The 26,872-nt window shown below is 35.1% G+C and overlaps 4 protein-coding genes across 5 annotated transcripts; 2 read left to right on the top strand and 2 right to left on the bottom strand.

Moving 5' to 3' along the window:
- The first annotated feature begins 399 nt into the window (after positions 1-399).
- On the top strand, positions 400-4,043 carry LOC108482044 (COP9 signalosome complex subunit 4-like). Its single transcript, XM_017785150.2, has 14 exons — positions 400-724; positions 817-968; positions 1,252-1,355; positions 1,469-1,529; positions 1,692-1,784; positions 1,869-1,969; positions 2,219-2,327; positions 2,421-2,465; positions 2,553-2,621; positions 2,711-2,802; positions 2,888-2,930; positions 3,479-3,538; positions 3,621-3,680; positions 3,767-4,043. The coding sequence occupies exons 1-14, from the start codon at positions 595-597 to the stop codon at positions 3,839-3,841; spliced, it is 1,194 nt and encodes a 397-aa protein (XP_017640639.1). The 5' UTR covers positions 400-594; the 3' UTR covers positions 3,842-4,043.
- A 195-nt stretch (positions 4,044-4,238) lies between these two features.
- Positions 4,239-8,139, bottom strand: LOC108480721 (uncharacterized). Its single transcript, XM_017783803.2, has 11 exons — positions 7,474-8,139; positions 7,307-7,361; positions 7,115-7,214; positions 6,779-7,001; positions 6,507-6,560; positions 6,300-6,427; positions 5,406-5,982; positions 5,171-5,285; positions 5,030-5,079; positions 4,807-4,947; positions 4,239-4,677 (listed from the first exon to the last, which is right to left on the bottom strand). The coding sequence occupies exons 1-11, from the start codon at positions 7,975-7,977 to the stop codon at positions 4,402-4,404; spliced, it is 2,223 nt and encodes a 740-aa protein (XP_017639292.1). The 5' UTR covers positions 7,978-8,139; the 3' UTR covers positions 4,239-4,401.
- Positions 8,140-14,124: 5,985 nt separating this feature from the next.
- LOC108482625 (uncharacterized) lies at positions 14,125-15,965 on the top strand. Its single transcript, XM_017785750.2, has 3 exons — positions 14,125-14,768; positions 14,856-15,194; positions 15,325-15,965. Exons 1-3 carry the CDS (start codon positions 14,151-14,153, stop codon positions 15,805-15,807), a joined length of 1,440 nt encoding a protein of 479 aa, XP_017641239.2. The 5' UTR covers positions 14,125-14,150; the 3' UTR covers positions 15,808-15,965.
- Positions 15,966-17,826: 1,861 nt separating this feature from the next.
- Positions 17,827-26,626, bottom strand: LOC108483084 (protein ESSENTIAL FOR POTEXVIRUS ACCUMULATION 1-like). Of its 2 annotated transcripts, none has more exons than XM_053029077.1 (10): positions 26,216-26,626; positions 25,182-25,270; positions 24,075-24,992; positions 23,874-23,994; positions 23,653-23,778; positions 22,441-23,187; positions 19,560-22,254; positions 18,884-19,074; positions 18,719-18,783; positions 17,827-18,453 (listed from the first exon to the last, which is right to left on the bottom strand). In XM_053029077.1, the coding sequence occupies exons 1-10, from the start codon at positions 26,283-26,285 to the stop codon at positions 18,427-18,429; spliced, it is 5,049 nt and encodes a 1,682-aa protein (XP_052885037.1). In that variant the 5' UTR covers positions 26,286-26,626; the 3' UTR covers positions 17,827-18,426. The 2 variants fall into 2 exon arrangements, with proteins under 2 accessions (XP_052885037.1, XP_017641777.1); XM_017786288.2 differs by having other exon boundaries at positions 18,724-18,783; positions 26,216-26,614.
- Positions 26,627-26,872: the final 246 nt, after the last annotated feature.

The following is a 26,872-nucleotide window of genomic DNA, read 5'->3' as shown; positions in this document are numbered from 1 at the left end:
TTGAAATGTATTTTACTAGGGCTTTTAAAGCTTTGAGAAAAAATAAAACATAACAAAATTTGAAAAGCAATTTCTAGATAAAACAACATGAAGTTGCTGATGTGTTTGAAGGTGTGGTGAAAAATAAATGGAATTTAGTTTGAAAATTTTAAGATTTTTATATGATAAAAGTTTACAAGAAATGTTAGTTTAAAATTTTTCAAGTTCTAATTTTAAGAATTTTTAAATTTATACATATTTAAATATTTTTATTTTTTAAGAATTATGTTTTTTAATTATTTTTATAGATTTTTAATATTTTTAAACTATAGCTCAGGGTGCAACATTTTTTTAACGGGAGTAATAAGCCGAGTGATAAAAGTGTAGCAATTTGATAACATTTGAAAGTTGAGTGATAAAAATATAATTTTAAATGAAATTTAGGGAGAGTTAGTGCAGTTTACCCGATTAAAAACCTCAGAGACTCGGTTGCAGAAACCATAAATCAAAATAAAACCGCCATAAACAGCAAAGCATCGATTTTCTTAATCTCTCTGTTCTCAGAAAAACTAAAAAGAAAAGAATTTAGGGCTTAGGGTTTCTAATTTTTAGACAATGAAGAGTGCATTAGCAAACGCCTTGGCGGTCGTAGACCAGAGGCAAAAAATCGAGCAATACAAACACATTTTATCAACTGTTTTCTCGTCAAACGACATAGTTCAAGCCAAGAAATTCATTGATCATAGTAATTACCTTACTCTTGCTTGATTTATTTGGTTATTTAGGGCCTTTTTTTTAGTTTTAGCGATTTTAATTGGTGATTAATGTTTGCTTCAGTGTTATCGGACGATGTCCCGCTGATGGTTTCGAGGCAGCTTTTACAAACTTTCGCACATGAATTAGAGAGACTGAAGCCAGATGCTCAAAAGGAAATTTCCCATTATACACTTGATCAGATTCAGCCTCGTGTCGTTTCATTCGAAGAACAGGTTCGTTTTACATTTGATTGCTACCTTCTTACTGGAAGCTATAGGGACATTATTGAATTTGGAAGTACTCTTGTACCTTTAGATACCACATTGTTCAATCTTTTCCGTGGTTGAGAACTCTCGTGAATGCATCAATTACAGTTCTCCCAAATTGTATTAATTTATTATTTTACCTTAAAATTGCTTGCATTTTGTTTGCAAAAGGGTAATTGTGTCTGTGTCTGTGTTTATGCCTCATGTTTACTTTCTAAGAAAAGCATGTTTATTTTGTATGAGTTTACAGGTATTGTTTATTAGAGAGAAACTTGCTGAGTTGTATGAATCTGAGCAGCAGTGCTCAAAAGCAGCGCAGATACTAAGTGGGATTGATTTAGATTCTGGAATGAGGTCTGAGAGTAAGATTCTATTTAATTTTTCGATGATGGCTACACAGACGCATACAAATATATGTATTCTTTTGGTCCTATTGATGATGCTTATATGTTTGTGATCTGGCTCAGGGTTATTGATGACACATTCAGATTGTCAAAATGTGTTCAAATTGCTCGTCTATATCTTGAGGTATTGAATTCTTTTTGGAATTTTTTTTTCTTGAATACTAGCATGATTTAGACAGTCTGGACAAGTTAGAATGTCAAGGAGTAATGTGGTTATTTATTCCATTGCTGACACTTGAAATTTGTTTTGAGCTCTGACTGAAACTATTGCTTGAGTATTTTACAGGATGATGATGCTGTTAATGCAGAAGCTTTTATTAATAAAGCTTCATTCTTGATTAGCAACAGTCAGCATGAAGTATTGATTTTACAGTACAAGGTTTGGCACAGTTTTTAGGCAATAAATGTAATATTAGAGCTGGAAGTGGGGTCATTTGTTCTTTATTCTTTTTCTTATTTTCAGGTCTGCTATGCAAGGATTTTGGATATGAAGAGGAAGTTCTTGGAAGCAGCACTGCGGTACTATGACATCTCTCAAATTGAGAAGCGGCAAATAGGAGATGAGTACGTAATTTTAGTATCTCTTCTTTTTTAATCTAAAAGTTCTGCTTGTGTTTCCATTTAGGAAGCAGTTATTAGTTGACATATACAGAAGTACATTGATTCTAGACATCATCTTTACATTTAAAATGATCATGATTTGCATAGCACGTACAATTATCAGTTAGCTTTAATCTCATTTCTCCTTTTCTGAATTTTGAGATATGTTTGAGGAATTATGATACAAAAGTTATTGGTTTTCCCTTATTACAGGATAATTGATGAGGATGCACTGGAGCAAGCTCTGTCTGCTGCTGTAACATGTACAATTTTAGCAGCTGCTGGTCCTCAACGCTCTCGTGTGCTTGCCACCCTTTACAAAGTAAACACTTCTAATGTGGAATGTAATATGAGAAATTCCTTTTATTGTTTGAAACTGAGTCTAATTATGCTATTGGTTTGGTACACGTTTCAGGATGAACGATGTTCCAAGCTAAAGATATATCCGATATTACAAAAGGTTCTCTCTCCATATCTCGTGCATACCTGCATGCACTAGCCTTGTGTATTGTTGTCTATTTGATTGGGATTTAAATGGAAATGACAGGTTTATTTGGAGAGGATTTTAAGAAAACCTGAAATTGATGCATTCGCTGAAGAACTTAAACCCCATGAGGTTATAAAAGTTCAACTTTCCTGGATGTTGAATTTATAATGAAGTTGAATTCTGTGGTCTTTAGATTTAACCTTTTTGTTTCCCAACAGAAAGCAGTGCTTCCTGACAATTTCACTGTGCTGGACCGTGCCATGATAGAGCATAATCTTCTGAGTGCAAGCAAACTTTACACAAATATAAGGTTAGAATGTAATACCGTCTATTTTCATCTTATCTTACTTCGAAGTTTGTAAAATTTTAACAAAGTTCTGCTGTCTTTGTTGTAGTTTTGATGAGTTAGGTACTTTGCTGGGCATTCCTCCTCATAAGGTATGATTCCTTTGTGACATCTGTTTGGTCCAACTAAGGGTAAAAGTATCATGGAAGCCCCTATATTAAGAGCTAGATTGCATTTTAACCTTTCTACTCAAAAAATAGGCAAACTAATCTCTATACATTAAATTAAAGAGCAAATTGATTTTTTTGTTAAAAATTTCATCTCTTTGTACTGTTAAAAACTAGTGTGGTCGATCGAATAACTAGACAATGACATATGGTGTGCAATGTATACCTCATGTTGACGTACAAGAACCAAATTTTAATAGTAGAAATTGATGGAATTTTTAATAGAAAGATCAATTTGCTTTTTGATCTAATGTACATAAACTAATTTGCCGATTTTTTAAGTAAAGGAGATGAGATGCAATCTGACTTTTAATATGGGAGCCTCCATGGTACTTTTACCTCCAACTAAGCGACAATAGCAGCTGCCATCATATAACCTACTTGTTTGGCTTGTGATTTTTGCTCTCTCTATAAGGACATACTTCCATTTATTGTACTTACAGATAAGATGATTGACTGATAATTCTTTGCAGGCTGAAAAGATAGCATCAAGAATGATTTATGAGGATAGAATGAGGGGCTCAATAGACCAGGTTTCAATTTCTTGCCACACTAGTTGTTTAATTCCTGCTTTAATGGATTCAGTGATCAATTTGACATTTTGGTATGCATCAGGTGGAAGCGGTTATACATTTTGAAGATGACACAGAGGAGCTGCAACAATGGGATCAACAAGTAATGACCAATGAATATTGAATATCTATTTAATTTAGCCATTTTTTTATAAGTTTTCCAACTTGTCTTGGTATATGACTTTGCAGATAGTTGGGGTATGTCAAGCTCTGAATGATATACTAGATAGCATGGCAAAGAAAGGCATGGCAGTAGCTGTCTGATCCAGTCAACTTTACCAAGAACAAAGAAACTTAGAAGATGATTGATTCGGTCTTAAGCCATAGCCCAACCGTCCAAGCGCCTCTGATTTTATTATTTTACACCATTTTTCGTTCTTGAGGTTCACCTTTATGACATAGATTTTGCCTGTTATTGACGCGTGAGATTTTTTATATAATCAATCAAAGTTCCTATAATCGATAATTTATTCGTTATTTTAATTAGCTTTCTTTTCCTTTTCCTTTAATTTGTTTACTAAGACAGGTGCCTAAGTTGTGATTTGCCATATGTGTTCTTATCCTCGAAGTTGTTGCATATTACAGTCAACTTAACTCAAGCTTTGTTTATCTGTGTTGTAATCGTAACATCTATCACTACCAAAAGGGAATTCGGTTCCCATTTTCTGAAATAAAACAACCTTTTATTTGACATCAGAATAAGGAACCCGGACCACCAACATTTTATCTACAGGGCAGAATTTAGAGAAAGAAATGCAAATACGTTTTACTTCATAGAACTAGGGTTTGGCATTTGAGATATCAAATGTTGGGTGCTAAATGATCTAAAGAGTCTTTACAGGTATATTCGGCCTTTTGGTTCCTATTGATTTCTTTTCCAGCTTGAATGCAGCAAATATGGATTCAGTTTGGCCTACAGTACATCTCTTACCAGTGCACTCACTTGTTTGCAGTGAGGAGGAACGCCTTAATATTTCCAATAATTGAGCTCCAGAACTTGTTTCCATCTCATCTTTTCTTGGTTGTGAACTTGATCTGATCTGTGAATTACTAAACTTGGCTGATGGAGCATTTTTCTTTGGTCTGTTCTCCTTTTGGATCTGCATTCAGATTTCGTAAATGGAAGGCAATTAAACAAAGATACTTCTAGCAATCTAATTTCTGGAAATGAAATGGCAGCTGAATTTAGCTACTATTATAAACAATTGCCAATTCCAAAGCAAGCCTACCACAGCGGAAGGACTTTCTGCTATCGAGGTTGTGCTGCTATTGTTGTCTTCACGTTCAAATATAAATGAACGTAAGACGCCTGGTCCATGCTTGGTAGATGATGGAATAGAACAATTTGATCCCCGACCTATAAAAGATGACTGCAAAGTTTACCAAGGACAATAAAACTTAGTTGCCTCCAATGCCACCTTATTCAAATCAAAAGATGGCAAAATAGCTTACCTTTGAGGGCTCATTCCCTTTTTTCCCAATGAATAGCATATTAGAAAAGGCTGCCAAAATCAAGAGCAACGGTAATGACCATCAGGAAATGCTGAAAAGCAAATTTCTTCATTGAGAAAAATTTGTAGAAAAGAATCTTACATGATGTTTTGGCCTTTCTTCTGGTTTCAGGCATATTGTTGACCTTCTTAATATAACCAAAGAGTTCTGTGGACCTTGCATCCTTTGTTGGTGGCAAGAGCTCAGCTTGCTGATTCTGTTCCATATCACTTAATTCAGTTCCTATCTCATAATCAAAGCAATGAAGAAATAAAGATGCATACTTAAGGACCAAAAAGGTTACGCATGCTCAAATCTAAAATTGATGGTAACTTACGGCTTTCTCATACAAGCTCTTTTCAACAAGCTTTTTTTCTACTTCCTCGTCATCAGATGATATATAAATGTCGTTCTTATCAGTGAACATTTGTGGTATCATTTCCTTTATCTTTTTTATATGCAAGCGCAAGTTTACTGGACGTGAATCTTCATTTTCAAAGAAATCCTCTTCATCGTCTCCATCCTCTTCATCATCTTCCACAAATCCTTCATCATCATGCTGGTCAGTTTCTCTCTGCTTCGGACCCCATTTCCGCAATAACTGTGCTGTTTTAGCAGCATCCTGTTGGTCAAGCAATTTCTGATGGAGTTCCATTCGCCTATCAATATCACTTTGCTTTTCTTCAAATCCAGTTGCTATCATATCCCTGAGTTCTTCTAAATCTTCAGAATCTTCATCCTCTTCATTGTCATCATCTTGGAAGCGAAGTAAGTCATTGTCACTGTCATCTTCTTCTTCAGCTTCTTCATCAACAAATGCTTTAACAGGGTCAGCATTAGTTGGAGACAAATCAACAGATTCATGTGGATGAGGATCAATGTTCTCCTTGTCATTGTCCTCTTCGTCAGAGAAACTACAAGAAACAAGGTGATAAACGTACATATTAGATCAAACAGAACCTGTGAAGGGCAATGATTGATTTAATTTTTACTAGGTATAATGAAAATAATCAAAATAAGTTGCCTTCACATATTGCAAATTCATTACAATTCCAAACTAGTTCCCAAGATAACCCTAAAACTAACTTTTCTTTAAAGAAAACACTAGGCATGTTCCATTGCTAAACCCCAGTAGATTGAGTTCTCGCAAGTACTATAACGATGCTTATAAGCCCACTCCAAACAAATGACATCCTTCACAAAAGAAATAATAGAAAGTTCTAAGACTCACATATCATCAAGAGGAGCAGAGTCAAGCTTTAAGTTCATAGCAAGAACGGACGGTGCCAAAACTTCTTCTAAAGGGCTATCAGGAGTCTCATCTTTGGAGTCACTTGTTTGGGAATCAGAAAATAAATCCTAGAATATACAGAGTCAAGCAATTAGATTCCTTAAGTATTACTTCTTCAACCAATAAAATGCGAGGGTGAAAAGAAACCTGGGTATCATTTACAGGAGCTCGAAACGCAGGTTTGGGTTCCTCACTAGCGGCCTGTAATGTAAGAAATGATACCATCAGAACAGATACAAGTTTACCTGAACATGATGCAAGAACTCATCTGATCTGACTTTACCAGATTGATAATCACATGTAAATGAAATATACTACCTTCCCGAAATTTGTTTGCAACCTTAAAATCATAAAATCCATAAAACTTTCAAACATGCAATAATAAAATTCACTGTTATAATATCATATGAATTACTCACAATCTGTGGTGAAAAATTTTCATGACTTGAGACATTCTCAGCATTCTTTATTTCATCAGAACACGAGGTATCCGAAATCCCATGCTTTAAAATTGTTTCCTCACTTTCAACTTCCATAACCGCCCTATCATTGCCTCTCTCGTGCTCGCCAACATTTTCAGATCCAGTCTCCTCCAAATCCTTGCTTGAATTACCATCATGATCATCAATAGCAAAATACGTCCTGGAAAATTTAACAACTTATCCATCTATAAATTGGCAAAGCATGTAAAAATTTATAACAACTTCAAAAGTACCAAATCAACATAGAGGCAAACTAAAAAGTTAAGTACTCACTTTTTTGAAACCTCAAGCTTCCTTCGCCGAATCTTCTCCAAAACTGATGATATGGGCTTTTGAACAATCGGTGCTGGTTTAAATGCCGCATCTCTAGTTTCTAACCAAAGTCGCATATAATTCAAGAGTTAAAGTTGTTACTCATTCAAGTTACAAACCTAAGTTTAAATAAATCATTATTCTCCAAGATACCTCGGAGCAGTCTCTGAGATTCAGCACGAAGCTGGACAATATGTTCTCTTCTTTCCTGTAAAAATATTAATAACAAACCACGGAAAATCGGACAAAGAACTATCAGAAACAAACAATTTAAATATTGTGATTTGTAGTGTAAAAAATAAGAGAATATTTATTTTTACCTTCGCTGTTCTTCTTTCAGGTAACATGGGCATATCCCCATCGCCGACTCCTTTCGCTCTCTTTTTCTTTTTCGTTTCTTTACTCCTCATTTCATCAGAACTAGGCCGTTTCTTGTCTGACTCCTGTTCCACATCCCTAATTCCCATCTCTTTGTTCTGATCTTCACCGGTCCCATCAACTTCCTGGGTCATTGAATCAAAATCCAGCACCCGTTTAGCTACTGAACCCGACCCATTTCCATCAACACCCAACTCATCAAATCCAAAACTCAATTCATTTCCCTCGTCAAAATCATGGAACGCGGAGTCAGACCCAATCCCAGATCCCAATTTCGGCTCCTCAACAACTTGGGCGTCCGATGAATCCAAATCAAGGGCTTCAAAATGGGATGGATTCTCGGAAACCGTTTTCAGCTTCTTCAATCGTTTAAACTTTCTGTCTTGAATAGAAGATGATGTGTGGTCGGAAGGGGAAACTAGCTCTAAATCCTCGTCGCTGTCCATGTCTGGAACGGTAGCGGAGAATAGGATGTATTGGATTTTGTTTTTGATTGATATAGAAATGCAGAAGAATATTAGGGATCCGCAGATCTATTCTAAAGTAATTGGTGAAATTTTGAAAATTGGCGGTAAAATAGATTAAGGCGGCAAATGCTTTTATTTTTTGGGGGTTTCGTTTGGTCCATGTAAACCAAATTTGATCCGCTTAAAATCGTTAGTTTTGGGCCTTTTGGCGCTCTCCCGTACAAAAGTGATTCTTTATCTTTTTTCTTCGCTCAATTATAAAATATTTTATTTTAAACACTCAAAATAAAAAATTTTCAATTTAGACACTCATGTTATATAGTTCGTTCATTTTGATCACTTCTGTTAAAAACTCTAACAGAAATTTGGCATAATTTCTTTTCGCCACGTAGACCAATCATTGGACGCCACAAAGCACAATTTACCATGACATAAAAGTTGCATAACACTTTAAATGACTAAAATATAATTTGCCCAATACTAATTATTGCCCAAAATAGAATAAAACAATAATTAAATAGTTCAAAAAAACTCATAAATCTAGAACCCATATTCTTCTTTAAATAATGATGAGTTTGTGTCTATCTCCATAGAGTCGTCCAAATGAGTCCGTCAGGACTTTAAACACGATTCTTTGAAAGGAAAAGTCCATGGCACCATATGGAAGAATCATACAGTGTAAGACTATAGCTGGTGGGTTATGGCATCGTATGGAATGAACTAAAGGAAGGTTATTACCTAATAGGGCTTTTTGTGTGACCCAAGACGATGAGGGCAAAACCTCACGTAATTTGAGTTTAGGCGAATCCCTACCATAACCACGCTAGAAAACGAAAGCCTTTGTGGCGAAATGGAAACCTTTATGGCAAACTAAGAGATGAAAGCCTTCGTGGCAAATCTAGTAAAGGACACCTTTGTGGTGCACTCTAAGGGATGACCTTTGTGGCAATCTTTTGAAAGAAACGCCTCTGTAGCGGACTTTGAAAGAAAGAAATGATTTCTATGACATATTTGGAAGGAACGAAATTCTTGACAAATAAGGAAGGGAACAATATGAAATATGAATTCTGGACTTAAAGCCCTCGTGGCAAAGAATAAAAGAAATACCCTTATAGCAGAGTTCAGAGGAACATCTTCTTTGGAAAATCCCATAGAGAAAGTTTTCGCGGCACACAGAGGGTTACACCTGTGGCATGTTCTGGAAAGGCTCCCAAGAATAAACCATGAAGGACGTTCTTTGTGGTGGATTCTGTACTAAATGAAAGGCGTATTCCATATTACTCATAAATGCAAACAGTGAGAATGGTAAGTACAAAACGTATCTATGGGTATTATGGTAAGGTATTCAATATGGGATTTGTGTAGAGATGAAAATTCCAAGAGATATAGCGAGGTAATGAGAATTTATTCTGAAAATGAACATAAACATGACATGCTCGAAAAGAAGTATTGATCACTTGTGTATGAGTCTCTTCCTGAGTTTGAGAAAGTTATAGCTTGGTGAACGGAGAATATAGGTAAGGTCTCAAGGCACTAAAAAGAAATAAATGAAATCAGAGTAAGGGTTCAATATTTATGTGAGAACTTTTTTATTTGTTTACAGATTCTGCCCGTCGAATATTTACTCATAAATGCAAACAGTGAGAATGGTGAGTACAAAACGTATCTACGGGTATTATGGTAAGGTAATCAATATGGGATTTGTGTAGAGATGAAAATTCCAAGAGATATGGCGAGGTAATAAGAATTTATTCTGAAAATGAACATAAACATGACATGGTCGAAAAGAAGTATTGATCACTTGTGTATGAGTCTCTTCCTGAATTTGAGAAAGTTATAGCTTGGTGAACGGAGAATGTAGGTAAGGTCTCAAGGCACTAAAAAGAAATAAATGAAATCAGAGTAATGTATGGTAACAATGTGAGTGAAGAAGCAAAAATGGGGGTGAATCTTGTTAAAGGCTCGTTGAAGAATAAGAGCAACAAGAAGGTTCTTGAAATATTAGATGTGACATGCAAATATGACTTAAGTAAATGACGGTTGCCTCACTAAGTTTCGTTGAACTTATTTTTGCGTGTTATGTTTCAGGTGAACTCCTAAGGTCTGCAATGGAGGGACAACGCCAGGGCTACGCTAAGGAGTGGCAAGGCGGGCTATTATGCATACAGAGCAAATTGTTGGTGTTTTTGAGTTTGAGTTGTTTTGCATGAGTCTTTTACATAGAATAATTATGATATACCAGGATACCAAATCAATCATAGTTGTAAATAAATTCTCTGTATATATTAATTAAATCTTCACCCGATTTACATTTAGATATTTCATAGAAAAGTCGTAATGAAACAGTTGTAATTGAATGTAATTTGTATGAATAAAATTGAATTTCTCATGTACTTGAGTAGTAACACCCTAGGTTCGGATCGAGTTTGGGGCCTTACACATAAGGCACTTGCTTTTTTTATGTGGAAACTCCTCAACTGTGAACATGCCTTTAAGGACCAGTAAATCCACCTAAGCGTAACAGCCTCGTACGGCATAACAGAATGGGAACCACAGTGCATGTCTTGCACGTCCTGCATGTACCCTCTGATGGCAACTCTACTACAACGACCTGCCACACCGCATAAGCAAACAAGAGGACTTCCACCAAAAATACCCCCCAAACAAAGAAGAAGGGATATTTTGGCCTCTCTAGCAACTTGAGAATACTTCTTCTCCCTTGTCATTCCTCAACCTTTCTTCTTATCTCTTTCTAGCTTTTCACCTTTCTAGGTAAATTGGTCTCTACACCATCACGTCTTTTATAACACCCCAAACTCAACCCAGTCGTTATGGTTGAATTTAGAAAGTTACATTGGCCACTGGAATGGCCTAGAAATGCTTAGCAAGACAAAGATAAAGATATAATCAAAGCCATTCACAACATTAATATCATTGTTGATTGTTATCATTTGCACTTATTTTTACTAAAAGTTGTATAATCAATTGTCTAAAAAAGTTGTATAGCCAACTTTTATATATAAGCTTCACCCTAAATATATATAAGCTTCACAATTAAGATTGTTGATTATAAGATTTAAAAGTAGGGGATGGGGTAATACGGTTCAAATCTGTACCAAATGAGTGTTTGATAAGAGTTTTAACCATCATTCCATTTAATTAAAGACATCTTCATATCTCATTAACTACCCTAAAACCTTTTTATATAGGATTCTCTAAAATCTTGAAGGAAGACGATTATTTATTCCAAATTTGTTAGAATAATCGATTTGAAGATATGATTTTACTACATTGATTTAAACTCAAATTACAATATTATAGATTTTAAGAAATTTGTAAATTATTTTAATCAAAAAGTATTGTTGTCTGAGAATATTAAAATGATATGGAAGATTAACTGTGGAGAAAGATTTTATAAGTAGATTGTTGATGAGTTTGTTTGAAACACTCCACTTTAAAACAAAATTGTTTAAACTCAACTATCTCCACAACTACGTCAAATTTCATTGAGGGGTTTGGTTTTGAGGTTTGACCAACATACTTTCATTGATTGAAACTGGGGTTTTTCTTAACTTTTTATCTCTTTAAGTCTGATACACATAGAAAAATTATAATTAATTTTAACTATCTACTAAAAGGTTTTTTTATTTTGCCGATTAATAATATGATGGAAGCACCGAAAATGATTCAAATATTATTTTTATAACTTTTAAGTTAAATTAAATTAAAATTTAATATTTTTTATTTTAAAATAATTAAAATGGACAAAAGAAACCCTTATTTAAGAAATATGAATGAAATATAAACCACCCTTATCAATTTATATTAATGGGAATGTGGTACATGCAAAGTTGGAGCCGACCTATCTGAGATTGCCTAATATTTGGTACTCATGCCGAAGTCCTTAAATACAATATTTCATAAGTTTTCGTATCTTTAAAAATTAAAATTTAATTTCTCTATTTTTATTTTTAAAATTTAGTCTCTTCCTTTTTAAATTTCAAAATTCTAGTCTAATTATTAATATTGTTAATTTTTTTGTTAAATTCTAGTTTATTACAACGTCGATTTTTAATTACATGACTATGAATAGAGTATTTTTTTATTATTATTTCAAAATGTCAACAAATAAATTTAGTAAAAATATTTAGTAGTATCAAAGTTGAACTTGAATTTTGAAAATTTAAAAGTACATTGACTGAATTCTAAAATTTTGAAAAGTATAAATTATGATATATTTTAACTAAAATATTACAAAATCAGATGGATGTTCTGTATCACTCTTTTTATTTGAGATTTTCCAAAGGTTATAAGTGTTAATAATATAAATTTGAATATTATAATAAAAAATTTAATTCGAACTTCAAAGTATATCTATTTTCCCATTTATTAGAATCTAAATTATCTTTTATTATAGTTTTAATCCAAAAAATTAACTACAAAAATACAACCAATTAAAGAATGTCACATAGTTCCTTATATATTTTCATAAAAATATTACTTAAATTGTATTTACTTAAAATATATTTATTAAAGTTAAATAAAATTAATAAAATTTTATTTTTAATTCATTTTCTCACATTCTCTCTTCTTCTCTCTCCTCCATTTTTCTTTTCAATACAAACAACCATAATTAAAATATTCCTCTGTATTACCATATTCATATTATAACTATTAACGCTATACAAATAAAAAAGCATAAAAGATCATTACTCAAAATTTCAGCCAAAGCAAGAATGGATTTTTGGGGCTATTTTTGGTTGATTTAAACGGTGAAAGAGAAGCATATAAAAAGAAGAAGAATATATTGAAATTTGAAGAGAATTCATCTATGAAAAATATCTAATTTGGTGTTGAAGTTTCGAGATTTATTTGTAGATATACAAAAATTTAGTGTTATTTTAAAAAAATAAATGCTGAAAATGGAAAGAGATGTAAAAAACAAGAGAATAATGAAATTTGGACTTAAATGACTACTAGTGAGTGATGATTGACGGTGGAGCATGGTGGCAAGCGATGGCCATTGATGTTGGAATCTGGAAATTTTTTGGGATTAGTTTGGGATTTAGAAATTTTCTTGCTTTAGTTTGGGTTTTGGTTTGAAACTTTAAGGCTTAATGACAAATTTGGTCACTAATGTTTGCATGTTTTATCAAAATGGCCCTAATTGTATTTTTGACCCTTTTTTTGGCATCAATCTTTATTTTTATTGATTGATTGATTAACAAAGGCTATAGAAGGAATGATTATTGACTTTTACATTTGGTCCCAACATCCTGATTTTGCTTTGAATGTGCTACATGAGGATGTTACTAGTTTATCTTTTTCTAAATTGATTGTTATGTAATAATTTTACCTTCCTTAATAAAAAAATATAAGAGTACCTAATTATTCTCTTTTCTCACATGAAGAACATGTTCATGAAAAAAATTTTGTTAGATTTTTGGGTCAAAAACATTTAATTATTTTATAAAATTAATGAATTTTTATTTTTATATTTTTATTATTATATATTTTGTAAAATTTTTATATATTTATTTTTAAAATTGATATATAAATAGGAAAAACATTTGGCATACTATCGGTGAAGTTTTAGACTCTACAAGCATGAGTATAGTAAATTTTAAAAAAAGATACATATGTCCATTTTTTAGGCTACTTGTGGAATAAAAGAAAATACATTGCCAAATTACTAAGTACTCACCTATAGAAATTTATGATATTATATATATATATATATATATATATATATATATATATATATAAATTAAGAATGCCACATAGCATGTTTTTAGTGGCTGCCTATTTTTTAACGGTGTTAAAAAATTAGATCAAAATATATAGAGGAATGATACTTTAGGAACTCAATTGGGAAAAAATTAGTACAAAAATAAAAAAGTAAGAGTAAAATCATGAATTAATATTACAAAAATGTTGACATTGGTAATAAGAATAAATCCAAGTCCAATAAGATTTAAATCCAGATAAAATTAAGGTAAAAGCCTCCAAATCCAATATAACAGAAACCATGATGGTTTTACCATTCAACTTGAATGGTTTAGTTGCGTTGATCAATATATTTACTTGAATCAATTTTCTAGATAAATAAACTTAAATCTGTTTAACGGTTTAATAGGATTATACCTAAACATATGGAGTGCTGTTTGGTGATCAGGCTACTCCCAAAATTAAAGCAAAATTACGCACCGTTAAAAATGGTGCAAGCACGAACGATGGCTACGCGCAAGGGGCACCTCTGCCCTCAAATATCTTTATCAAATTCAAACCCAAATCTCATAATTATTCTATTCTATTCTGTTTTTCAAACTTCAATTAGTTTCCACAATTTCAGAGGCTTCGAGAAGCCTCTCTTTCCAAGGCTTCTTTCTCTCCATTTCTTTCTGCTGCTGTGTGTTGGAGCCTTGGGGAGTTGTGGTTCATTTTATTTTCCATTAACTCCAATCAAAAAAATTATGATAAGGAAGACATGCCCTATCCCTAATCTCCATATCCAAGACGGCCTAGAAACCGTCCTGGAAGTGCCTATTCTCGAAGAAATGTATACCCAATTGGGCACCGATGCGGCTTTATTACCATGGCTAAACATGCGAGCTTTAATGAATGATAATTTATCATCAACACCCCATCTCCAAGCTAAATCAGATACCGAGTTCTTAGCTTTGCTTAAGATTGTTGGGGCTCCTCTCATCCCTTTTCAAGTCCATTTGTTGAATTATACACTTTCATCTCCCCTCAGACATTGTCCGTTTGTAAGTAGAAAACACAAAGCTCTTCTTCAAATATTCCAAGGTATGAACACCAATACTATTAACGAGGATGTTCAATATAATTTGTAGGAATCTTCGAGTGCAAAATATATAGTGCAGCAGTTTGTAGCGGCGAGTGGAGGGCATTTGGCGTTGGGTTCAGCGACAAGCATGTGTGCAATGGGACGAGTGAAAATGAAGGGTTCAGAGATGCAAGCAGGTTATGATAGCGTGCAACTAAGGAGGAATTGTGAGGTTGGGGATTTCGTCTTGTGGCAAAAGAACCCGGATTTGTGGTATTTGGAACTTGTTGTGGCGGGTTTTAAGGTTAGTGCAGGGAGTGATGGTAAGGTTGCTTGGAATCAATCCACTTCTCAACCTGGACATGCAAATAGAGGCCCTCCAAGACCCCTACGAAGATTCTTCCAGGTATTTAATTTTAGGGTAAATGCTCAAATTAATGTTCAATCTTTTAGAGATGGCTCACATGGTCAAATAAGTGCCTAACCTTTAAAGAAGTGCTCAAATTGTACCATCTGGCGGTGCATGATTTCCTCAGGGATTGGACCCAAGGAGCACGGCTAGTTTATTCAAAGAAGCTGTTTGTGTAGGAGAGAGGACGATTAACAATGAAGATTGTTTCATACTCAGGCTTGAAACTGCTTCAAGCGTCCTCAAAGAACAAAGCTCGGCTCAGACGGAGATAATCCATCACACCATCTGGGGATATTTCAGCCAAAGAAGTGGGCTTCTTATGAAATTCGAGGACAGAAAGCTGGTGATGATGAAACCACCAAACAGGAAAGACCGAGTATTTTGGGAGACCACTGTGGAATCAGTGGTTCAAGACTACAAGCAAATCGATGGCATTAAAGTAGCCCATAGTGGGAATACCATGACGACTCTTTACAGATATGGCAAGTCCCATAATCACAAGAGGAAGATTGAAGAAACATGGAGGATTCATGAGGTTGATTTCAATATTTGTGGCTTGTCTGATGAAACTTTCCTGCCTCCACCTGATCTTAAGAGAGAGCAATGATTAAGTTGGATTTTTCTCTCTCCTTTTTTTGGGTAGAAGTTAAAATACAAAGAAATTAAGTTGAAGAAGAATGGGTGTACATATATAAGAATAGTTTTATATAATGTGATACACATGAAATCATAATAAATTTAATTTTACTTATTTTTCATAAAAAATTGATTAAAATCTCATCAATTAATGTTAAGGTGATAACAAATTTTAATCTTTGATACTTAAATTCAACATTAAATCAAACTTAGCGATTATTTAGTTATATATATAATTTATTTTTATATTATCAATCGTAATTAATAAATTGTTTGCTACTAAGATAATTTTTACTTTATGATAATTAATATTTTTAATTATGAAATTTGCCATTAATATTTGTTCTTATATATATATACATACATATATATATTTCTATTAATTTTAAATCATTAAAATAATTAAACTAATAATTTTATTCTAAAATGGTAGGCAATCTAAGAAATATGCAATTTAATGATCTAATGTTTGTGAGTTAAATTACAAAATTAATATAATTTAAAACCTAAAATAATAATGAAATTTGTAGTATAAAAACTTATTCAAATTTTAATATTCTAATGATTAAACATATAACTATCGTCTTATCTATCATAATTTACTATTTTGTTATGAATTGTTAGATATTGTGTTATTATTTACTAAAATATTATTAATTATTTATTAGTTTAAGTATTCTAGTTTATAATAATTAAAAATGTTGACTAAATCATGAATTAACACGATCAAATAATTTCAATTTTCAAAAGTATAATAACAATGTTATGAAATTTTTGATATTTTAATTAAATTAACAATAGTTTAGAATACACAATAAACTATCAATCTAGCTTCCATCTTGTTCTAACGAGCTTAGTTAACGGTATAAAGCTAATAGCCTAACAGCCTAGCTTCCACATATCATATCTTCAAAATGTTGTCGGTATACACCTATGAAAAAGATAGTAGCATAATGGCTTGAAAGGAGAATGAAGGAAGAAAATATGATGATGAATGGTAGAAATAGAAGGGGAAAAAGGAACAAAAAATAAAGATTTGAAAGAAAAGAAGAAAGTAGGGTGAATGTTGGTGAAAGTGAATCAAACATATATTAAATGAGTCATAAGTGTAGTATAAATGTTAACAATCACCAATTTGTTAGAAGAAATCAAGTTAGCGTAGTTTATAAACTCACTAAAATTCATCAATAAAATTTATATTACAATTCTCTCCTTTGATTTTCTTTCAATCTTATTCTTTAATCCTCTCGAAAGCCCATGAATTTTATGTCAACTTATTTCATTGTCAAAATTGCACTAAAAAAGGCTTTGAATTGTAGTTTAACAATATATATTTTTTAAAAGAAAGCTAATAGATGTAAAAGTATGATAGTCATACTAAGGTTATTGAAATCGAGCCGAATCAATTGGATGAGGAATCGAACAGTATATTGATCCGAAACAAGGGAAAGAATTAATTGACCCACAAAATAGTATAAATCTATGGAACTAAATGTAAAAAATCGGTAATATAATTTTAATTTTTTATGAATTTTAAAATTTTTATTTAATTGAAACGAGACCAATCTAATTAAAAATTAGTAACTTAGACCAGTTCAACAACCAATTGTTGAGACATAAAACAGCGACTAAGAGCCTAAATTACCATTATTTTGTTTTTACTTTGACAAATAAATCCGCTTTAATACCTATACTACATAATATTTTAGTAGTGTCATATTATCACCTAAAACTTTTAAAATATATATTTTATTTTTATTTTTATTTTTCAAGTAATCACATAGAATCCAAAATCAGATAATATAAGACCTACTTACCTGAAAAATATATACAAACACCAAATGTATCTAATTGCCAGAGTTCAAAAATTGCATTAACCTTCTATTTTGCTTAGGTGATGTGATCTAGTAACGGAAAAAAAAAAAAAAAAAGCGAGAGCATGACCTAATCTATGGAAACGTACTACCAATAGGCATCAATCTATCAACACTTTTTGTGATCAAAGTTGCTCTTTTATAAATAAACCTCTCCAAAAATAAACGACTTTCACCGCTCCAACAAAAACGCTTGAGCAGTTTTCAATTACTCCTGCACCCTAAGATGGTTAAAAGATTGTTAAAAAAAAAAAAATGAAACCCTAGCTGGACATTTACAAAGAGTAAAGCCAAATGTATTTACAACTAGCCCGACGTCTCAATAATCTATGTTATGATATCTCAAAGAGAAGTCAAGATTTATCAATCTTCTACTGTCTGAATCTCACCCATCATAATCCGGTTGCTGACGACATTGAATCCCAAAACAGCCGGACTCACCTTCTTCCCTTTCTTCCCTTTCTTCTTGCCTCCTCCCTTAGAAGACCCATCTCCAACATCTTGGTCTAAGTTATCAACACTTGTACTGCCTGAGTTCACATTTCCAGTGCCCATATCCATGAACTTTCTGTCATATCTATTTTGAAAAGCAATCTCAAGCACATCAGCTGGTAGCAATTCCTTGTAGTTGAGAAATTTCTCAATGAACTCGTGATTTGGATCAAATGATCCAAGGTTCTCTACCAGAAGTATCTCAGCCTCGGCTCTAGATTGCTTCAAACAAAATTCCAAGAAACTTGTATCTGGCAAAAGAGTTAAAAAAAAAAAAGCGACACAAGGTTAAAATGCCAACATTCAATGAATATTCAACCTGCTTTGCATCTAGCAATACTACCACGACAGCTTCAGAAAGTTGGAACAAGCAATAATTGAAAGGATATCATCTAAGGCTTGAAAAGAGAAGCCAAAATCAAAATTTACGTGATCTGTACTTTTCCAAAAGAATAAAACATACAAACATCATCTCCACCTAAAATGCGATAATTTTGGAAGTGCGGAGCACAATACCTTACCTTTTGTCCCAATAAGCCTAACACATTCACCCTCACACCAATCTCTGAAATCCATGGCCTCTGCATGATAGTTAAATTCATTGTGACGTCTAATTTTTAAGAGGCAGTCAAACAAAAAACAAACATACAAAGACTGATTACTCATCCTAGAATGACTTACCAGAATGCTTTGTCAACATATCACTTTTGCCTTTAAGGGAGGACTGAGCAGAGGAAGGAGAGGATGACAAAGAGCGGTCAATAGCTCTGCCACTTGACTTTTGCCGACTTAATGCCCCACTTGCAGTTCCTTTAGCAGGAGTGCTTTTTGTTCCCCGGCTGCCCGCATTTGCAAGAAGTGGGAAATCACCTCTGTTTACAACAAAATATAACTTTCACATACCCATATAGTGATTACATTTGAATCTCATTAAACATCAAGTCAGCAAGGATAAACTTTTCTAATGCTATCAGTTTACATGGAGGTATAACTTAATATAATTTTAGATAGGATTAAAAATAGCAAAATGAACCTCAAAAGTTTGGATATTTATTGTTAAGTTGAAATCGGTATCTCATTTTAATTTCAAGTAGAAGAAAGCCACCCTCTAACCACATTACTTAGCTGCTCTGGATAACAAGGAGTTGCAAAGGAAGCTTAAGTATGTTATCTTTGCAGGCTAGAATGCAGCTAAAATAACCAGAGACCCAACCTTTCCAACTCACCCTAGCAAGTCAGAAAAATACTTCACAAGAGTAAAAAAGAGAAATGAATGTCAGTGTGTGTATGTATGTATGTATGCATTATTATTTTTTCTTCTTAAGAAAGGCAGGGGTGCTAGGGGAAGAGGACATACTGTTTCGTTTCTTGCTTGGACTGATCAATTGGACCCCAGAAAAGGTCATCATCTCCTTTATATTTTGACTGAGATGCATGAGAATTTATCTGGAGTGGAGATGCAGTCTTTGAAGGTGAAGATGAAGTGATGGACCATGATGAAACACCAGCAGGGGTTGACTGACTTGATTGGGATTTATGAGGAGTCATTATTGGATTTGTTGGCTGGACAGAGGAATTCCTCTTCTGCTCCTTTTGGATGTCCCGCAACGATGTAGGTTTAGGGAGTTTCTTAGAATCAGCAGACCAAGCTGGAGCAGGGGAAGGGTTTACTTGTTCCTCTTTCCAAGGTACAAAATCTCCCAAAGAAGGACCTGATGGAATTGAAGGCAATAATTCCTTCTCAGCCTGTGCTGGACGAGAACTTTTGCCTTTCTCAACAGTACTTGCACTAACAAGAACAGCATCAGCAATATTTGGAATACCTGAAACTTTTGCTCCCACGCCCTTTGCTTTGGCAGACTTTTTCCGACTCTTTTTAGTTTCTTTAGCCTCAATAAAATTGTCATTATCAGTGGGTTCCACAATTGTAGTGGTAACATGGGCAGATGTAGTAGTGCCAGGAACATCGGCATCTCTTTCCCTTGATTTTGCCAAAACTTCTTCTGGCAACAGATCAAGTGATGAATTTTTTTTACTCAATGAATTTAAACTTTCAGGTTTCACAATAGCTGACTCAGAAATATCTGCATCTCTTTGACATTCTCTAGAAACTCTGGGTTCTAAACTAGAGACAACCCCAGTCCATGGAGTTGACACACTTAGAGAGTTGACAGAAGAAGTAACCTCTGATACTGCGATTTCAGTTTGAGCCTTCCTCTGTTCTTCCTGTTGGATTTCCAATAATGACTTTGCCTTGAAACCAGGAGCAGGTTTCCAAGCACGTACAGCAGGCTGTACAGTTGGGTTCTGCATTGGGGAAGAACTAGAAGGTTGAATCTCACCCTTAGGTTCTTTGGTTTCATCATCCACAACACCAACGTTAGCAGCTGAAAAGCTTTTAGCATAGTCAGAATCCATGGGAGCATTTCTGGATTTGTTCTCTTCCTTCTTTCCTTGAGACATCCCATCAATCTTATGTCCAGCAGTGTTTGAGTCACCAACAACTGACTCTACAGTTTCAGATGGTTTTGATTGCACCAAAGAGGAAGCCTTTGAAAGTCCCTTTGCAGGGTCTGAAGCTTGTGATTTACTAGATTTTTGCTTTCTAGACTTCTTTTCTGAAGCTTTTCTTACCTCAGGAGCTTCAACATTCTTAACTTCTCTCACCACAGAAGGCTGATCATTGCTTTTTTCTCTTCCAACTTGCAGTTCATCGATAGCACCAGTAGGTTGAACACACTCATTAATAGGTGTATCGGTTTTAGAGGTTCTAGCAGAAGTAATTTCATGGCCCTCCAAGGTTCCACGGTTTGCATCATTCATGGGGTGTACAACTGGCACAATTTCATCAATCTTCTTAGCACGTTCCAGCGGCTGCTCCACAGTAAGTGCATGGCTGTCTGAAGTTAGGAGGGGCTCTTGCACAGGAGAAGCCTCCTGAGAAGATAATTTCACTTCCAATGAGGGCGAGCTTTCAACAACATTTGTTTTCACCAGTAAAGACTGTTGCATGCCATTTACCAGTTCTGGTGCATTAGTACCCCAGCTCTTCTGACAATTGACACTACTGAGCATCTCTTGTGGTAGAAGCACAGGTGGGGACCCAGAACTAACAGCATAACTGGTACCCCTGGAAACTTGCTGAGACAGGTTCATATTATAGGCATGCTCATCTTGGTTGCCCGGGATCTGCGAACCAATCTGAAGAATATCCTGTGGTGATGACTGAGGTTGAGCCGGATCCACGGATGAATTACCTGTTGGTATTGTGGTAGTCTGTGAGTGTCCAAAAGAGGGTTCACTTAAATGCTGCTGCGATTGTTCTTGCAAAACCTGTGAAAGCAATTGTTGTTGCCGCAACAACTGTTGCTGTTCCTCCAGTTTCTGTTGCTGCTTAAGCAACATCATCTTTTCAAGTAGCAGCATCTGTGGAGTTGGTACTGGTGTCTGGGGTTGTAGCTGCTGCATTAAATACTGCTGTTGCAACATATTTAGCAGTTGGGGGTCTTGAGATGAAGTGGAGATAAACTTCTCAGGTTGTAAAATTCCAGATGGCTTATCCACAGTTTGACCAAGCAAACTTGTCAAGGAAGGTGGGGTTGGTGCTTGCAGCCTTTGTTGCTGGATCCCAAACGACACTTGGTTAGGAAAATTTTGAGCATGATGTATCTCGATCTTCTCTTGATGAGTATCTAATGCACCGTGTGCAGGAAAATTTGCCCAACCACTGACACTGTTGTTTACTCCAGGAGCAGACCTGTCAGGTAATCCTTGGAGGATGGACATTAAATCAGCAGCTTGTGGAGGCAGCTGAGGAGTGTTGTCAGTCAATGAAGGGAGGAGTTTTGCATGGCGTGTGGGTGACTCAGAGATGATATCCGGCTTTGGAACTAAAGATGCACCATCTCTCCCCTGCCAATTAGGGTAGGGTTTTGGCAAAGACATTTGCCGTTCCAGTGTCATTCTCCGGCCCAACAGATAGAGGTCACTCCCATTTTCTATTCCAGATGGCGGAATGCTACTAGGATTGTTTGGAACATATCCTTGCAGGCCTGAAAGCAAAACCATCCAAGAAATCAGGCAGGCTGTTAGAAAATAATAAAAGAAAATTTTATTAAACTGTGGAGGAGATTCTTTCGGTTTAGAACCCTAGAACTATACCTTCAGAGTTCAGCAAACAAAAATTATATATTATAAATAAATAAATATGCGATAGTGTCTCTATGTAAAGTCCCAACCTTGGGATGGATTGCTCATGCCACCAGACATGAGTGACTCCAAAAATCTATTTTCAGCTTCTGTTGCTTGCCTTGGCTCATTTCTGATCATATTGATCTCACTTGCACCAGCATGAACTTTTCCAGGGCTACTGTAATTTGGTCTGCTTGACAAATCAGAGAGTTCACCCTGTTTTGGCACACCAAATCCAGGTGGTGGACGTGCTTTAGCTCGCAAGTGGGGCATTACATCACCAAGTAAGGAAAATGGTGAGTCCCTGGGTGCACTAGCTAGCCGAACTTCCAAATCTAACCCAAAATACCCTGCCTCAAACCAGCTTATAATATCAATCCCTGAAAAGGGGCCTTGAATTTCACCTTGAGGATCTTTATAGTGAAGAATAAGGTCCTCCGGAGCAGTCAGCTTCCTAGGTTCAGGTTCCCTCACCAAAATTCCAGATGGCTGCCTCGTAAGGATAGGATCCTCACTAGATTGCCAATTTGCTTCATCTCTAGCATAGGATGAATTCATCACATTACTTTCTCGTTGGTTAATCATATCTTTCTGTGATTGTGACCAGCTCATGTCAGGGGTTCTTGACCTGGCATCATTTGGAATCTCCTTCCAGTCATGTGTGACTGTAGGTGATCGTTCCCCAAATGAAGAGGTTCGCCACATGGTGCCAGGATTAACAGAGTTGGGCACTTGTATGCTCGATTCCCTACTTATGGGCACCTCTTCATCCCTTTTGAAAAGAACCCTATTGTCTGCAAGAACATAAATGAATAGAAGATCAATTCTCATAATCAAATAAGTGCAAGTTGACAAAGGAGAGTAATATATCAAATCTATAGAATACAGTTTAGTGCATTGGATTTCAAACAACAGAAATGCTGAACTTTAGTACGAACAAAGTCCCAATCACGGAAAATAAATAACCAATCCATTGAACACAAAATTGTAATCCACAATGTGATTATTGCATTCCTCATCAAAACTCAACTAGCCCTTAACCCCCACAGACAAATTGATTCCAGTTGGCTACCTGAGTCTTCTTTTTATTCCAAACCATGTCGGCTGTTGCATTAATTTTTTAAAAGTAGCCCCGATATAATTTCCCATATGGTTCAAAAGCTTCAATTCAGAATACTTCTCACATCCAATTAAGTAATTGCAAGATGGTTGCCAGAGGTGTTACCAAATACAGGATTAATTGGTTTATGTAATTATACCTTCATATTTGAACTTAGTATCTGGGTATCCCTTATGCTTTTCAAGCTGTGAATAATTGCTGTTTGGAATGTCAGAACTTTCTTCTTTACAATCATCAACAGCAGGTGGTATATCTTCTCTACTGCCTGCATAAACATGTTCCAGCAGAAATTAGACACTACTTCAAATTTCAAAATATAAACAAATTGACAGTAGAATATAAGGTGCACTTGCTGAATACCAATCTTGTTTCTTCTTGGATGAGTATACTCTGTAGAGTTCCGGCTGGCAGGCCCATCTTTAGGCATCTGAGGAGAACCACTACTTGTTATGTCCCCTCTGTCTATTCCCTTTAGAACAAGCTATCAAAGAAGCAATGAAATCAACTGAGGACTCTAGATCAAGGTTTACCATCCTAATACATTAAAAATAAAATAATTACCATTTCATCAGAATTAGGAGCACAAAGAGCTAGAGGTTCCAATGGTTCATTTTGTGTAAGTGAAGGCACTGATAGAAGCTCTTCTATGAGTTTTTGGTAAATTCTCAAGTCGGTCCTCATATATAAGTCAAGCATTTTTTTCCTACTATACTGTAAAGGGGATGGCTCTCCATGGTCAATTTCACCCTTGTCAGATATGGTTCCCAGAGTTTGATGATGAGAAGGTATACTAGCCCCTGAATTTCCACCAGAACTTCCCCTTCCACGGCCAGCAGAAAATGTTGAAGGGTGACTTTCTCCACGTCCCCGGCCATAAGAAAATGTGGGAACCTGCTTGCTTGGAGTTAGCGCTTGGTGATGGGGAGGCTCTCCCCTTCCTCGACTCTGAGAAGAGGTGGATCTCCATGGGCGATAGTGATCCCCCTCTCTCACATCCTTCCCATGACTGGAAAGATGAGGCAACCCTTTGTCAAGAGGCATATCACCATCTCTACCAGAGTCTGCCCACTTATCTCGTGACCTTTCATTGTTTTTATCATCAGGTCCCCAGCGTGTGTTCCATTTGCTCTCACGCTTTTGATCATAATTTGAGTCCCTGTTACCTGAATCAGTCCACCGCTCAGTCGGTGCACGGCGTGCTTCTCCAAATTGTCTTGAAGGCAAGTTATCTACCAATCGATCAACCCTGCGGGTGTCACTGAGCTCTTTATCTCCATCCCTCCAGTGATCTTTGAGCAGAGATGAATGGGTATCTCGTTCTTCATCACGCCAGCGGTCTCGGCGGCCAGTTTCCATATCAAGTAAGGATGGTCTAAAGACATCCTTCTTTGGGGTATCATGCATCCCCTCGCCATTTCCAGACGGCTTCATGACTTCAGAGCGACCTCCATGAGAAGGATATGGCACAGAATGATTTTCCTGCATGGATGATTTAAAATTAAGGGGGGAGTTTGAGAGAGTAAGAATATTAAACAGAACATTAACTAATTATTGAGATGAGAACTGTATGTTGATAGAAGGATGGAGAAAGCCTTCACACAACATTAAACCCGTCTATAAATGAACAAGGACACCAAGAATCAGTACACAACAACAATAATAACATACCATAGTTCCTATTCCGGGCTTATTCTCCCCTGGCTTTGAAAGAAGCCATTGTGGTGAAAGAGGAATAGGATTGTCAGATCCTTGAACATCTACATAAAATAATCAGAAGCATCAATTAGAAACATGGCAGCTATTCAAAGCAAGTATTTGAAATCAAAATGCTTAGTCCCATTCAAAGACAGTACGCAACAAGTCATTAGAAATGCCTCAAGCCCAGAATTTTATTGAATACACACATTTTCTGGTAAATTACTGAACTTGCCTCTTGAAACTGCCACGTTGATTCATCATTGAATATGAAAAACAGAAGCACGAAACAATGAAAAAAAAATGCGTTAAGTCTAGAAAGGCATAATTTAGGAAGCCTACTTTCACAAGCAGCATTTCAAACTAATAAAAAGCCAAAGGAATTTCTCAATAAAATGCATTAATGAAGCAGCTAACAAGACAAATTGCACGATCAATTGTAAGTACAAAGCTAAGGTGCCATTTATAAATGGAATAAACAACTATGCAATTTTTTTATATAATTAATCACATAAATCATAGCATTTAAATCAAGACTGAAAAAAAAAAAGCGCAATAAAAGAAAGTCTAATACTAGTTTTGAGTTGAACTAATCTGAAAAAGAAAAAATAAATTGAACTACTTCACTACGCCTTATCACATCGTACTTTTCAAATTGAAATATATATATATATATATATATCAAGAACGGTAAGTCGGAAACTAAAGTGTGCCGTGCTTAACCGCAAAAAAATGGCACCAGAGAAAAAAAGGAGAGAAAAGAAAAACCTTCCAGATGATAAAACAAAAACCCTAGCTTCGAAGCAACAAACTAAAAAATATTAAGAAAAAAAACACGCACAAAGCAATCTCGTAAAACCACTGAATCTACAATAATGCATTTAAATATCAGAAAGAAATGAGTAAAAGAAGAAATGGTAAGAGGTAGGGTTTTAGAGAAGAAGAATGTAAGAAGATGTTAATCACTTAATGGTAGAAGGGGAAAGGAAATCGGTGAGGTAAACTACCTTTGGAGATCGGATGGGAAGGGTTGACGGTGAGGAGGCGGCGGGAATCGGAAGCAGAGGTATGAGCCATGGATGATCAGTGAAAGTCGAAAGAGAGAAGAGAACCAGAGGAAAACCCTTGCTGCAGTTTTTTGTTTTTCGTTATTACTTTTTTTCGCTTTGGTTGCGCTATGCGAGGTGAGAACTGATTAAGGTAGACGGGTGCGTAATACGCCACGACCGTGGAAATTAAGGTCGAAATGTGGTACGACGTGAAGAGCTGTCGTTTAATGGTAAAAACTCGCAATAAATTATCAAAAGGAATATCTCAAAGAATTAGATATTTTTCATACGTTGGAAAAAGAAAAAAGAAAAAAGAAAAAGGCATCCATTCTTTGCCATAATTCCCCTCTTTCTCACTCTTTCTAATCCTAGAACTCATGTCTTCTACCGGATGTAGATATTGCCATTTCAAAACTAAACAGTTACAAAGAATATCTTACACAAACATGCTCTGTTGTTCCACTTGTCTGCTTGAATGAGTTACCACTTCTCTTACACTATGTTTGTTTCACTGCAGCTTTCCAAAAACCCTTTTTTTAAATATAATAAATTTTACTAAAATTTATCTTATAATAACTATATTGTTTTATATAATTAATGCCTAATTAAAATTGA

The sequence above is a fragment of the Gossypium arboreum genome, chromosome 1 (assembly GCF_025698485.1).
Source record: "Gossypium arboreum isolate Shixiya-1 chromosome 1, ASM2569848v2, whole genome shotgun sequence".
NCBI classification, from domain to species: Eukaryota; Viridiplantae; Streptophyta; class Magnoliopsida; order Malvales; family Malvaceae; genus Gossypium; species Gossypium arboreum.
This window is presented reverse-complemented; position numbering and strand designations above follow the sequence as displayed.

What these genes read in the sequence shown, in the direction of transcription:
- LOC108482044 (XM_017785150.2), top strand. Translation starts at nt 595, where the DNA reads ATGAAGAGTGCATTAGCAAACGCCTTGGCGGTCGTAGACCAGAGGCAA. An exon ending in GATTTAGATTCTGGAATGAG is followed by an intron (nt 1,356 to 1,468) that starts GTCTGAGAGTAA and finishes GATCTGGCTCAG; the next exon opens with GGTTATTGATGACACATTCA. An exon ending in AAGCGGCAAATAGGAGATGA is followed by an intron (nt 1,970 to 2,218) that starts GTACGTAATTTT and finishes CCCTTATTACAG; the next exon opens with GATAATTGATGAGGATGCAC.
- LOC108480721 (XM_017783803.2), bottom strand. Translation starts at nt 7,977, where the DNA reads ATGGACAGCGACGAGGATTTAGAGCTAGTTTCCCCTTCCGACCACACA. An exon ending in ATCTCAGAGACTGCTCCGAG is followed by an intron (nt 7,215 to 7,306) that starts GTATCTTGGAGA and finishes GACTTTGGTTAG; the next exon opens with AAACTAGAGATGCGGCATTT. An exon ending in AAGCTTGAGGTTTCAAAAAA is followed by an intron (nt 7,002 to 7,114) that starts GTGAGTACTTAA and finishes TAAATTTTCCAG; the next exon opens with GACGTATTTTGCTATTGATG.
- LOC108482625 (XM_017785750.2), top strand. Translation starts at nt 14,151, where the DNA reads ATGGAGTGCTGTTTGGTGATCAGGCTACTCCCAAAATTAAAGCAAAAT. An exon ending in CCCTCAGACATTGTCCGTTT is followed by an intron (nt 14,769 to 14,855) that starts GTAAGTAGAAAA and finishes TATAATTTGTAG; the next exon opens with GAATCTTCGAGTGCAAAATA. An exon ending in CCCTACGAAGATTCTTCCAG is followed by an intron (nt 15,195 to 15,324) that starts GTATTTAATTTT and finishes TGATTTCCTCAG; the next exon opens with GGATTGGACCCAAGGAGCAC.
- LOC108483084 (XM_017786288.2), bottom strand. Translation starts at nt 26,285, where the DNA reads ATGGCTCATACCTCTGCTTCCGATTCCCGCCGCCTCCTCACCGTCAAC. An exon ending in TACTAAGTTCAAATATGAAG is followed by an intron (nt 23,188 to 23,652) that starts GTATAATTACAT and finishes ATGTTCTTGCAG; the next exon opens with ACAATAGGGTTCTTTTCAAA. An exon ending in TCCAAGCAAGAAACGAAACA is followed by an intron (nt 19,075 to 19,559) that starts GTATGTCCTCTT and finishes TGTTGTAAACAG; the next exon opens with AGGTGATTTCCCACTTCTTG.